The sequence below is a fragment of the Capsicum annuum genome, chromosome 3 (genome assembly GCF_002878395.1).
Source record: "Capsicum annuum cultivar UCD-10X-F1 chromosome 3, UCD10Xv1.1, whole genome shotgun sequence".
NCBI lineage: Eukaryota > Viridiplantae > Streptophyta > Magnoliopsida > Solanales > Solanaceae > Capsicum > Capsicum annuum.
Genome location: NC_061113.1, coordinates 258,098,360 through 258,111,617, shown reverse-complemented (window position 1 = coordinate 258,111,617; position 13,258 = coordinate 258,098,360). Strand labels below are relative to the sequence as shown.

Sequence of the window (13,258 nt, the reverse complement as noted above, 5' to 3'; positions counted from 1 at the left end):
TCTTCCCAAAGAGGGTAAGCAGCAACTACACCCTTTTGGCCATTAATAGCCACATCACGATATTCTAAGTTCATAGGAGTGTAGGGAATAGTGTTTTTACCTTGTAGCTCACACGAGCTACAATCGTCATCTTGACATGTGTCCGGGCAGCCCACGTGCTCCCTTGGAACTCCCATATGATCCAACCTTTCATTTATCACTTCCCATTGACGGGTAATGACTTCAACTTTAGCCAAAATAGCACTTGCAACCGCGGGTTCCATTGTAATTGCACCTAAAAAAAAAGAGAAAAGAACAAGCCTACAAAGCAAAACACAAGTTATTTCGAAACAACCTCACCACACTCTCACAAACTTTATCGTCTCACACTTGGATTTACAAGTGTTGCAAGTCGGCTTGTTGTTTGTAATGAGTCGAAGGGTGATCTACTCCTTGGTTGGAATGGATTCTTTTTTGAAGACTCAAGGAAATGATGTTCAAACTTGAACCAAGAAGTACTACGATTTATAAAAATGACAAAAGCACAAAAGAAATGTAGACATGAATAATGGATGCAAAGGACTAATTGACAATCTAGTAGGAGTTTACTAGTTTGTTAATTAGTTATAGGATCAACTAATGAAACCAAGAATCAACAATTAGAAACTAGAAAAATCCAAATTTGGGCTTAATATTGATGGTGAATAGTAATTAGGGTGATGTGGCAGCATGTAATTGGTCTCAGGCCCACATAACTTTCATCATAAATTTGAAATTTCAATTTTCACACAATTTGGAATGGAAGACAATTGTATTTAAAGGGAAAGTATAAGTCTTGAGTCCTTTGTAAGTTTAATCTAAAAAAGATGATCTTGACTTGTACTAGTTCCACCAGACAAGGCTCCTTGATTTAAGGATAGTAGTTGAAAAAGTTGATGGCAAGTTTTGGAAGTGATGGCTCAAGTCTTCTCACAAACACACTTTACAACTTTTATCTTCACTCCTTTTGAATCGATTTGCACTTTTTGTTGGTCAAGATATGAGAGTGGATGAATAACACCACAATAATTTTTTAAGAACACCAACAACACACCCAATGTTTTTTTTTCAACCAAATCCACAACAACAAGCTCAATAATCCCACGGCCAAGACCCCTTTTGTGTTGTGTTTTTGATTTTTACAAGAGATGAAGGTTGTGATGAACAACAAGAACACCACAACAATCTTTCAAGAACAACAAAAACAACACAATAAACTCCACTCCAACCTCCAATAATAAATCCATTAACTCACGGCCCAAAACAGTCTGTCACAACAATTGTTCAACAACAAGCGACCAAGTATTATGTTCACAACAACAACATCAATTTTTAAAGCTCAAATATAGATCTAAACTCAAGTGTTAGTAAAGAACAAAATCTAACACTTAGAGACAACAAAACAAGTAAAAATCTCGGCCAAGACACAACAAGAACACAATTTCGGCCAAGACAACAACAATGGACAGATTGCTATTTTTCTGAAATTTTCAGTTTTCGCCCAAAAAAATTTCAAATAACAAGCCCAAGATTGATCTTGTGGGAACAAGAACAAGCCATGCTCTGATATCAAATGATACACTAACAACATGGATTGTACCAAAACAGCCACAAAAACAGTCAACAAACACAATACAAAATCGAGACAAGTTGGAAACAAGTCCAAAAACCAAGAATGCTACACAATGATGAGATAATAACGTGTATAACCACACCAACGATTACAAACGATCACAAGATTACAATGAAAAAAGGATAGATAGTTAGACATTGGTTAGTATAATCTTAAAAACCCAAGAACATGTGATACTCTTGGACCCTTAACACTACATGCAACGGTTAACCTAACTCCTACGTTGACACAAGAGGGACTTTACCTCCTCTAAAAACCAACGTTTCCAAGCCTTGAATGCAACACAAGTGAAATCTACACTTTTGAAAGCCCTAGTTACAAGTTTCGGCCATAGGGACCTTTCTCACAAGAGAGAAGTGTTTTCAAAGTGTTATACAACTTACAAATATCATCAAAGTCTAAGACAAAATGACCTACAATGTTTTATTTATACTAGGTTACAACTAAAACACAAAATGACCAAAAGGCCCTTTAATGAAAAGCCTCAAAATGCAGCCCATGGAGTGTAGTGTAGGTACGGTTTTGGTATGTGTTTTAGGCCCTCTTTTGCATTTTTCTTGCACACTGCAAGCCTCGGGTTCATTACACTTTCACACGTCCATCCTCGTAGTTGTACTTGTATAAAGTTGTTGTCGCCGGAGAAGTCTTCACGTCGATTGACGGTTGAAAGTCGAAAGGGAGCTCAACCGACTATTTTTCGCCGGAGGTTAAAGTCGTCGGGGATTGAAGAGATAATTTTGCAGAACTGTTGGTTGGGGGAGAGTTGAGAGAGAGGAGAGAGACTGGTTGATTTGGATTGAAGAGGGGTGTGGGTTGATTTGTATTTTTGAAAAGATTAGAAAGTTTTGAAAATATTAATCAAGTTCACAATTAACTTAATCAAGTTTTCTAATGATGTTTGGCCCTTTAAGTTGGTCAATGTCATCAATCCTTTATTCAAGACTTAAAAGACACCTTTCCTTCAATTTTCTCATGTTACTTGCATTTATTTTATTTTACAGTTTTTGTCAATAAATAATAATCATAAAACATATAATGATTCACATTACTTTAATACTATATATTATCCTAAATTAAATTTAAAGACCTTGAAGGATCTCACCCATTTTTATAAGTTTAAATAATTATATGGACCTTCAAAATGCTATAAAAAAGTAATGAACCATAAAAAAAGTGATAGTGACACTATAAAAATGTTTTGTCAAGGGTGTCTTATCCAAAAATTAAATCATATATTTGTTTCAATTTCTTATGTCCTATTTCTTTTTTAGTTTGTTTAAAAGAACATTTCTTTCCTTTTATTTCACTCTTTTAATTTATTTCTTTCTATTATGACATCTTTAATGACACCCTTGACAAAACCTAGTTAATGACATTAATTAAAGGTAATTTGTTAACATCACCTTTTTGTTTCTTCCAAAATTTTTTGTTAAAACTAGGGGTAGTTGAACTCTACTCCCCCCCCCCCCCCACCACCCCCAATAAAAGAGAGGGGTAATTTTTGGAAAAAAATAATTAATATTTATTTGGACTTTGAAAAACTTCACTCATTTTGGAAAGGACTTTGCTCATGTTTTGTGCATTTTTTGGAATCTTAAAACTCTTGATCGTCTTGCTGAAGCCCTTGGCAAGTCGTTTGTATTCTTCCAACATTTCCATCACCTCATGCACTAGGTGGCCAGATCCCCTAGCTATACGCATGATTCGAGATTCAGTCATAATCTTTGGTTTGGTACTGTCCAATTCTGCAATTATGTTGTCAATTTCATATCACAAGGTTAAACTATATGCTAAATAAAGTAGCTTAAACTCAACTCCATAAATGTAGCTCCACTTGCCTTCATCAGTCATGGAGTCCATTATTGTCATATACCGTTTAAATTTTGCCTGACTTTCCTTTTCACAACCTTTTGGCATCATCTCTGAACTAAATCCTGGAAGCATTGAGAAAACCTATACCACCAAAAAAGAACATCAATGATGTGCAACCAGAATGGTATTGAGGGAAAGCAAAAAGGCATGAGTGTGATTTCGTAAAACAAAGAAAGGAACCAAAGAGGGGGAATAAAAAAAGAGGTTGCGGATGAGCAAGTTCCCATCAACTCAAACTAATATTCATGTGTTAAAAATAATTTGGGCAGGAAAACTTAATGGTCAAATGATATACAGGTGATTTGAAGCCCGTAGACTTATTACGAAGAAAATGCATTAAGATACTTGAAATGTTTCCAACGAGCAGCATCAACTCTCAAATTAGCCAATCAGGCTGCAAGCCAGATAATCTGGCTATTCAAATTTAATTTGAGCGCACATATTAACACGACTATAATAACTCTCATTGCTAAATATTTGGCCATCAATAATATTTCACTATTTGGGAAGACTGAACTTCAATGTATGAAATATGAATAAAATATTGAAAAACTTCTTTGAGGAGCATTCCAAGTGAAATAATGGTTCACTAAGAGAACTTTTAACCTCTTTTTCTTTTACTAGTGAAATTCATGTCCAAACACAATTAACCTCCAAATATATTTCTTCCGCTTCAACTTCAAATAGTCTTTTATTCCAACATCGACCAATTATGTACAAATACAATTTCAACTTTCAAATAGTATTTTTTTTCAACATAATTGTTGGGTTCGTACTGTCCAATTATGTTGACAATATTCTCCAACCAAATATTGTCCAAACCCAGAAGTGTTATCTAACTATCTTCAGTGGATTTCAAATTCTTTTAACACTAGTATCAGTATTACAGTTTTAACAATGTCATTAAATTTTTGGAAGGATTAAACTCTACCAATTCAGATAGAGCCTAAATGAACGAACCAGCAGGCTCCAAATGATCTTCAACTTGCTCAAGTTACTAAGTCAGTATTTTTAGGTTCCTAAAACAGAAGATTAAGGACTCATGGAAATTGGAAACAAGCCTAAGAGATTTTCTAGAAGAACTATGAACAAAACAACATCATAATCTTTTGCTATATACTACATGAAAGCTGCTTCTTTTCAAACGAATCGTACAAATAATGAAAATTCTCCAAACTAAATTTCTTTTTTTGATTTTGTTGGCAATTTGTTTTGGAAAAATGAATTTTAGTTTGGCTTTCAGAAACAGCTGTGTGTTTTGATTTAGTATTGTAGAAAAGTTGTCTCTTCAGATTTGAACTTCTGAAATGATATCACTGAATCCCAAAACCATAGTAACTAATTTTATATGTTTACAGATTTTAGAAACAGGAGGGACTGTTCGCCCATAAAGTTCAAAAAGCAGTAAAGTAAACAAAAAGGGTCAAGAAATGTTGGGACCTCAATGAAGAAAATGGGGGATAAAATCAATAATTTAGAAATTAGAAACCAGGACTGATATGACTGACTTTAGTGGACTGACAGCATCAGCTGGAAAGGGGCTTTTCCGGATGAAATGAAATTTTTTTTGTATCGACTTGAATTTTCATGTTGGTTTTGGATCCAAACACCACACAACTATTTGATTCAGAAAACCAAAATCTATTAGAATTCTGGGTTTAGTAATAAATGATATAACATTCAGAAAAAGGTTTCCAAATTTCAAAAGGAGGAGGGAGAGGGAGAGGGAGAGAGAAGGGTTGGGAATCAGATTTATTTAAGTGGGTGGCAAAAACCTGTCCAAGGGGACCAATTTTAAGCATGTTCTGATATTGCTCGTACCTGATCCTCAAGGTAAGCTGCCCTTCTGATAACTTCTGAAGAAGTTCAGGCTGCTGATCTATTGAGACCACATCCTGTATCTTGTTCACCAATCCAGACAAGTCACCCATGCCTAGAGATAGTTTAGCAAAATAAAGTTAATGGCAGTGGAAATAGGAACACAGGTCCAAGCAAGAAGTTGGCAATCTCAACAGAAGAATGCAAACCTAAAAGGCGGCTGACAAATGGTTTAACATCAAAAACTTCAAACTCGTCCATGTGTTCACCGGTTCCAATAAATATGACTGGACTTTTAGTTGCAGCAACTCTGCATATGAAGAACAAAAGAGCACATAAATCTTTTTTAATCCAAACAAATGGGCCATAAACCAGAATATTTAGAGAATTTAATCCAACTTAGAATGCTAGGAGTTCAAATGTTAAAAGCTGATAACATAAGCTTAACATATGTTCTTGTAGTTAAATAAGAGTACCGAAAAGCTATAAGAAATTTCCTTATAGAGCCAGCCCATTAAAAACTTACGCACTAAGGGCGCCACCTCCTTTTGCATGGCCATCCATCTTAGTAACAATCACCGCTCCAACTGCCACACTTTGTCGAAATGCTTGAGCTTGATCAAAAGCAGCTTGTCCAATACTACTATCCATAACAAATATCACTAGATCCGGTTTCTGCAGAAAACAATAAGATGAGAATCTAATGGAAGAAAAAATATAGAGCATAGTACTAGAACACAGTCACATACCGTTGCTTCAGAAACTTGTCGCATTTCTTCAAAAAGAGCTGCTTCTTGTCTGTGGCGCCCACTGGTATCTACAATTATTAGATCACAATCTTCCTTCTTAAATGTTTCTACACCGTCCACAGCTATTTTCACTGGGTCTGATTCTGTATAGCTGTTGCAGAAACACTCATACAATTAAAACAAAATGGTCTGAAGTGATGATTAGAACAGTGATGCAGTTCAAAATGACCTGATGGCTAATTACGGGTTTCTTCATATTCAGAAAGATGCACTAGGTAAACTGTATATTCCTCTAACCTAGCAGCAACAAGAATAGCTTTCTTTTTTTTTTTAACCCTCCTTTTCCCATTTGGATGAAAATTTGACTTAAAAGGATTAATTATGTACTATACCTTTTTGTTCCATTCCATGGTTCCACTGTTCAAATTATCGTATATTAGCTCATGGAGCACACTCGACGCAGTTGGATACTGTTTAATACTTTGATAAAATTAGATGTAAAATTGCTAAAGTTTCAGATTTAAAATATTTTATGGAGTTCTTTCAAGGACATGAACATGGATCTACTAACTGAGAGATGGTGGACTAAGAAGTAGGATGCTTAGGTGTAGCAGAAGAACTAATTAGGTGAGACGGAGTTAACTATAGGGTGGTCAAGTTAGTAACTCTAAGGGGTTGGGCTTTATTAATAATGCAGATGATGACTTTTTGGCAGCTATCAGCTAATTAACTTTAATCTTGTGTTCTCAGCAAAGTACCATTCACTTTTCTCATGCATCAGGCAATGTTTCTCGGAATTTGGTTCTCCGCTTTTCTTATCTAAATGCACTTTAAAGTGGTCAATACTTATGGATCTACGACATTGTTTATTGATTGAACAATCAAACAATGATGATTTTCGGCTTCTTCTGCCACGAAGAAGCACAGAAGAATATTGATCATCATTATATCATAGAATGAATATCAAGCTTCTAAATGTGTGGAGATAACAATAAAAATAAAACAATCAGAAGAGGATATGCCTTCCATAAAAAGGAATTTTAGCTTTTGTTGCATTCTGCTTCAATTGATCGAAAGCACCAGCTCTGAAGGTATCTGCACAGACCAGAGCCGGCTTCCAACCTCTTTTCTGGTGGTGATAAGCATATTTTGTACACGTTGTGGTTTTTCCAGACCCTGTGTGGAATTACAAAAGACATAAGGATAGCACATTGTAATTGAAGAGGAAAAGCTTTTGATGTGTGTTATAATAATTACGCCGAATAATGCTTACTGCTCAGATAGTAATGCTAGCCGACATATTAAATTGTTACAGAACATACACCTAAAGTAGAAAACTAAATTAACACACCTTGCAAACCAACAAACATTACAACACTAGGTTTCCCTTTTTTCAGTGTAAATGCACGCTTCCCGGGGTCCAATATGTTGCAGAGCTCATTATACACAGCCTACACGAATGAAAGAAACTATTTTAAGTCGATACAAGAAGGTGGTGAGGGAAAAAATATATAAATGATTAAGAAAATAGAAAAATCAAATGAAAATCCAGTAGGAGATAATGAGAAAACCAGTTAGCTATCACAAAAAGGAAGAAACAAATTAAAAGCGATATCATGATAGGCAGACTATAATTTCATTTGCTTTCTTTTCTAGTATTTTTTCCATAAGTACTTCTGTTCTTTTCTATTTCACTAGAAACATAATGTATAATGATCGACACAAGAGAGAAGATAATGCTTCAATTAGTAAAATAAAAAGGGTAGATCTTTGATCACACTTCCCAGCACCAAAAAAGGATTTGTTTGAGGCAATAATTTTTGGAACAGGCATTGGTATTGCAAGATCTAAAATTAATATCCCAAGAAATACAGTGTCTCCAACACGAACAGTCAAGTAACCAGCAACACATGCATTCTCAATCCTTTTGTAAGCAGAATACAAGTTCAGGAATAAGGTTTCCAAGGGTTTAATTCCCAGCTTAACGACTATGTTTCAAAATTTCAGGCAAATTAAGTTTGATGCCTGGTCCATAAGCGAACACCAAATCAATGCTTGTTTACCTGTCTCAGAACTTAAGAGCTGCTTCCATTGTTTATCCGAATATTTACATAGATGGCTACTTTTACGTGTATATCCCGTCCTCTTATACAACAACAACACAGAGAGAGATTCTCAACTAGTTCAACTAAAACAATCATTCGATCAACATCAACTTCAGGTTTAATGAATATCAAATTCGGAAGCATAACAAGGTCAAATTTTCCACGAAAATAAACCTGTTGAATTATCCTACGCTTGTTGTGTCCAGCGGCAAGATCCTCAAGATTAACAATCTTTTTTATATTGGTTGACATATCCCGAACAAGTTTGAATTGAACGTCGGCCTGGAGAAGAGCACGGGTGATCTCATTGAGGCAATCGTTGAGAACTTTCTCATCAATGATTGTTGCATTGCTCATCTGCTGGAGAGCACGCGAGATGCTCCCTCCTAATTGTGCTAACACCATTATATAAAGAAAACGAAAATCAACAAGTAGAATAGCACAGGATTTTGAAGAAATTTCAGAGCTTGTTAATGGCGACTGAATTTTTGTTCAGTTATTTGCGTGTTATATAAGCATGATTATGGGGGGAAACCGACCCTTTTGTTTTTCGCGGGCCGGGGCTTATAAAAAAACAAATCGCGTGGGGAACTAATTTAGTACCAAATATACTTCAATAGTAATTAATAGAGACAATAAATTTACCAAATATAACTGAATAGTAATAAATAGGTACAAATTAATTTACCAAATACTCCCTCCCTTCAAATTTACCCGTTATATTTTGATTTGATACACATATTAAGAAAACAATGATAAGTATGGTGACTTTATCATATTACTCTTATTAAATCATATTTAGTCGTAGATATTGAAAAAAGATTTGAAGAATAAAAAATTAATAGTAATGATAAAACATGAAAATAAATCATATTTTCTTGTTTTGCCAAAAATAACAATTAAAAATGAAAATCAAATTGGATAAGTCCCAATGAAGAGAATTTCCTAAATGATAACACATAGATAAAATTTTTGAAAAACACAAGTAGTTTTAAAAGAAAACACATCGATATTTTATTATATAAAAAAGTGAGTTGGAGGACGATCAAGGATATATTTGTCACCTAACATTTAAATGATACAATCATTAGTCAATAGTCATATCAATTAAGAACTCCATTAGCCACTTTTTTTCTATGTTATTTGTCTATATTTTCTAAGTGGACCCTTTATGTGGCTAACAACATTTTTACTTACAAGTCTCAACATATTTAACCACGTTATTTATGAAGTAATATTTTAAATAATATAAATTTATAATTTGAATCTCCTTTCACGAAATATTAGACTATTTATATAGAACTAAAATTATTTTTATATTTTTATGTGGTAAATGTTGAATTTTTTTTCTTCATATAATTATTTTGTTATATTTTAAACTTTCTAAGTGAAAATTCTAACACCATCAAAATTTTCAATACTTCAAACTTTTAATATTTTAATTTTTGTCCAAAAAATATTATCACGCATGAAAATGGTGGGTTAAAATTTAAAGTTGTTAATTCATTTAAAGATGTTTTTTTATTCATTATCAAATAATTTTATAAAAAATATCATTAAATTAGTCTATAAACATTTTACTAAAAATGAAAAAGAACTACATACGTAATATTCATATAAGGCTTCAAATGCATATTTTTTTATATTCACTTATGCATTGTAGGTGTAATCACAATTAATGTGCATGTCAACTAAAAAAACAGATATTTAAAAGATAACTTTTCAAGAAAAGATTGAAGTACATTAAATGGTCAGTGTAAAGAACTTTTACTACATTATATTATATAAATATATTTATATGTAAGCTTTCATAAAAATTGAGATTTGTAATCTTCAAAATAAGATATATAATACTCCACGTTCATTCCTTTTTATTTGCACCATTTGGGTTATGCTTATATTTCTAAACATTTGGTTCTTTATCTTTCAAGAATAGTTTGAACAAAATTTTCTTATTATGCCCTTGTTCAATAAATGTAATCATCATTAATTTAGAAAGAGATATAAAATTTAATTAGATATTAGTGAAATTGCTTTTAATTTTATAGGAGTAAGAGACTAAAATGTGTGTCTAACCCAAAGAGAGCAAATAAAAAGGAATGAAGAGGATGCGATATAACAGATAAATTAACCCGCATGTAAAATAACTTTAAACTAACATTAAGTAACATATATTTTTAAATACCTTTAATAAAAAATTTAACCCCACCAATATTATATTAATTTGATTTGTGCTCTTTTTTTTTTATAGATAATTTTCAACCATCAATAACGTATCTTTAGTATTTTATATTATTTTATTATGAAAATGAATATTTGATATATTTTTATGGATAAGAACAATCTCTTATCTCCTTAATATTATCACACTATTTACTTTTATTTATATAGTATATTAGGTAAAAATATCATATTATAAGAAAATATTGCACGTAAGATTTTGTAAAAACTGTTAATATACTGAAACTTATAATTTTAATTTATCCTTTTGTACAATTTTCAAATAAAATTGAAAAAAAAATTAGTTACTTAATTCAAGAAAATGTGTTTAACCTGATGTTAAAATAAGCATTGAAGCATATTATATTTTAATTTTAATTAGGACAATTTAAATAAGTTGTAAGCTAGCTATTATTTGATTTTATAAAAATAAAAAACAGCTTTTTTAAAGTGTTATTTCTATTATCATTTTCTATCATATTTATTTTTAAATATTTTTTTTTTTTAAAATAACTAAATACTGATAAATACATTTAAAATTGTAATATTGGGCCCTAAAAGAGGCCCTTCATTATCTAGTATTAAAAAAATGTAAAAATTACATATATAACGACATGTTTACTATTAATTACTAAAAATCCCAACTTTTTTCAAAATCTCCTAAAATCCCAACATTTGACTTCTGATGATACAAGTTAATCACATTAGATACATACTACTGATACATGTATTAATTAACTAAATCGGCACGTTTTAAGGAATGTAACAGATAACTTTGCATTAAATCAACATTTAAGCTAACTAATTAAGGTAAAAAACAAAATCAAATCCCACAATTAATGGGAATCCGTTTATTACTCCACTTCGTTAAAATATAAACGTTGTTTTAATATATTTTTGAAATTGAAAATATTCTTTCTTCTTGTTCAGATTAAACACACCAATTTTTTTTTATTTGATTAGTTAGTTTCGTTTGTTTGATATGAATATTTCGATGCTTTTATGTCATTCCGGTGTTTGGGTTAACGAAATTGAGCATGTTGGTTATAAGAGTGATGAAATTATGGTCAGTGAACATGTTACTTACGAAAAACTGATTTCTACAATTGCGGGAGAACTGGAAATCGACGAAACAAGAAAAAAAATTGAAGCTCGTTACATTGTTGAATGAAATGCTTGTCCGATGTTCATTCGTAACGAAATGAGAGTGAAGCTATATGTTGAAGTTAAAAAAACAGAGGGTGGATTTGGAACGTATCCTCTTATCATCACTACGTTAGATAAGTCTTCTAGTGAAATGCTTTTTGATGGGAAAGTTGGTGCTGTAATGTGTTTGGAAAGTCCATCTGAAATAGTTGAAGAAATAATTAGTTATAAATCCAATTCTACTTCTCGTATGCCTTTGTTGGATAGCAAAGGGAACAAGATCATTACTGATTGCAAGCATAGTGATGTTAAGATTGGACAAATATACAAGGACAAGTGTACTCTCATTTCGGTTATGGCGCGATTTGTAATTGAGCATTCCTTTAATTACTATGCCAAAAGATCGGACAAGAAAAGGTATGTTATGTTTTTTTTTAGCAGGTCTTGGTAATTTTGTGTACGTTAATTTAAATTTGTATTTAATGTTTGGTTGATGATTATTTTACAAATTGTTTTTTATGTTTTTGTGTTATTAACGCCGATATACATTTTGTTATGAAAATAATAATTTTGCTAATCTTGTATCTCATTTTATGAAGTTATGATTAATTATATTTCTGGTTGTGTGTTATAAGAAATGTTGTAGATACATATAAATGTACTAGATACATGTTGTAAATTTTCTAGATACATGTTGAGCAAGTTTCATGCCGAGATACATTTTCATGAAAATGATACATTTTGCTTATATTGTATCTCAGTTTATAAAGTTATGTTTAATTATGTCTCTCGATGTGTCCTAGATACATATTAATGTCATAGATACATGTCGTAAAATTTCTACATATATGTTATACAAGTAGTCAATGTTGTTAATGAATATAGAAATCTATTTTTTCTATATTTATTAAGAAAAATAATTTGAACTTTTGTTTTCATTGATTCAGCTATGTCCTACAATTCCATTCGGAGAATTGTGTTTGGATCTTTAAAGCATCATGTCTTTGGAGTACAAAACTATTTAAAGTTAGTTTTTTTCAAGATGTTCACACATGCCCGTTGAAAAACCGTATTTTTACTCAACTTCAAGCTATAGTTGGGTTTGTTAGTAGTTTTGCTGCACCAAAACTTGTCAACTATAAGAGAATACACACCCCGAATGATATAATCGAAGATATTAAAAATGCTTTTGGTGTAGACATTAACTATCAAAAGGCTTGGAGGGCTAAAGAACGTGAGATTGAGATGTTAAGGGAAAAACCTGCGGATGGTTATCGACAAATGACTCGATATGTATACATGTTAAATTCCGTATATCCAGGTTCACATATTAGAATGCATAAATCCGAGGATAATAAATTTATGTATTTGTTCGTTGCATTGCAACCTTTGAAGAGTGGATTCGAGTATTACAGGCCTGTAGTTGTGGTTGATGGTGCGCATTTGAGTGGAGCATATAAAGGTATATTTATTTTCGCAAGCAGTCTTGATGGAGCATGTATTTATATTTATTTGTATTTATATTTATTTTTGTGATGTAATTAAGATCATAATTTTTATTAAATTATTTTTTTAGTTTGAAAAATCGTTTACTTGTATCTGATTAATTAATTTTTTATATTATTAAAACTATAGGACACATTCTGCCGATTGCGTATGGTGTTGTTGATAGTGAAAACGATAATTCGTGGACTTGA

At 32.0% G+C, this 13,258-nt stretch overlaps 2 protein-coding genes across 3 annotated transcripts in view; one reads left to right on the top strand and one right to left on the bottom strand.

Annotated features, from left to right (window-relative positions):
• Window positions 1-8,727, bottom strand: part of LOC107861967 (signal recognition particle 54 kDa protein 1) — a 33,303-nt gene extending 24,576 nt beyond the window's left edge. Inside the window, exons 1-9 of one of the 2 annotated variants that reach the window (XM_016707389.2) lie at window positions 8,370-8,727; window positions 7,442-7,541; window positions 7,113-7,266; window positions 6,091-6,241; window positions 5,868-6,016; window positions 5,551-5,651; window positions 5,299-5,456; window positions 3,490-3,604; window positions 2,829-3,396 (exon numbers count right to left, since the gene is read on the bottom strand). In XM_016707389.2, the coding sequence (XP_016562875.2) occupies window positions 3,167-3,396; window positions 3,490-3,604; window positions 5,299-5,456; window positions 5,551-5,651; window positions 5,868-6,016; window positions 6,091-6,241; window positions 7,113-7,266; window positions 7,442-7,541; window positions 8,370-8,600 (1,389 nt within the window). In that variant the 5' untranslated portion in view covers window positions 8,601-8,727 and the 3' untranslated portion in view covers window positions 2,829-3,166. Of the gene's footprint in view, window positions 1-2,828; window positions 3,397-3,489; window positions 3,605-5,298; window positions 5,457-5,550; window positions 5,652-5,867; window positions 6,017-6,090; window positions 6,242-7,112; window positions 7,267-7,441; window positions 7,542-8,369 lie in introns of those variants that run through there. The other variant, XM_047409892.1, reaches the window with a different exon arrangement.
• A 2,889-nt stretch (window positions 8,728-11,616) lies between these two features.
• On the top strand, window positions 11,617-13,258 carry LOC107864742. The gene is made up of 3 exons (XM_016711174.2): window positions 11,617-11,978; window positions 12,509-13,023; window positions 13,197-13,258. Exons 1-3 carry the CDS (start codon window positions 11,617-11,619, stop codon window positions 13,256-13,258), a joined length of 939 nt encoding a protein of 312 aa, XP_016566660.2.

Excerpts from the sequence above, each read along its gene's own strand:
- LOC107864742 (XM_016711174.2), top strand. The coding sequence starts at position 11,617 with ATGAGAGTGAAGCTATATGTTGAAGTTAAAAAAACAGAGGGTGGATTT. Across the intron at positions 11,979-12,508 it reads AAAAGATCGGACAAGAAAAG|CTATGTCCTACAATTCCATT; the intron begins GTATGTTATGTT and ends TCATTGATTCAG. Across the intron at positions 13,024-13,196 it reads TTTGAGTGGAGCATATAAAG|GACACATTCTGCCGATTGCG; the intron begins GTATATTTATTT and ends TTAAAACTATAG.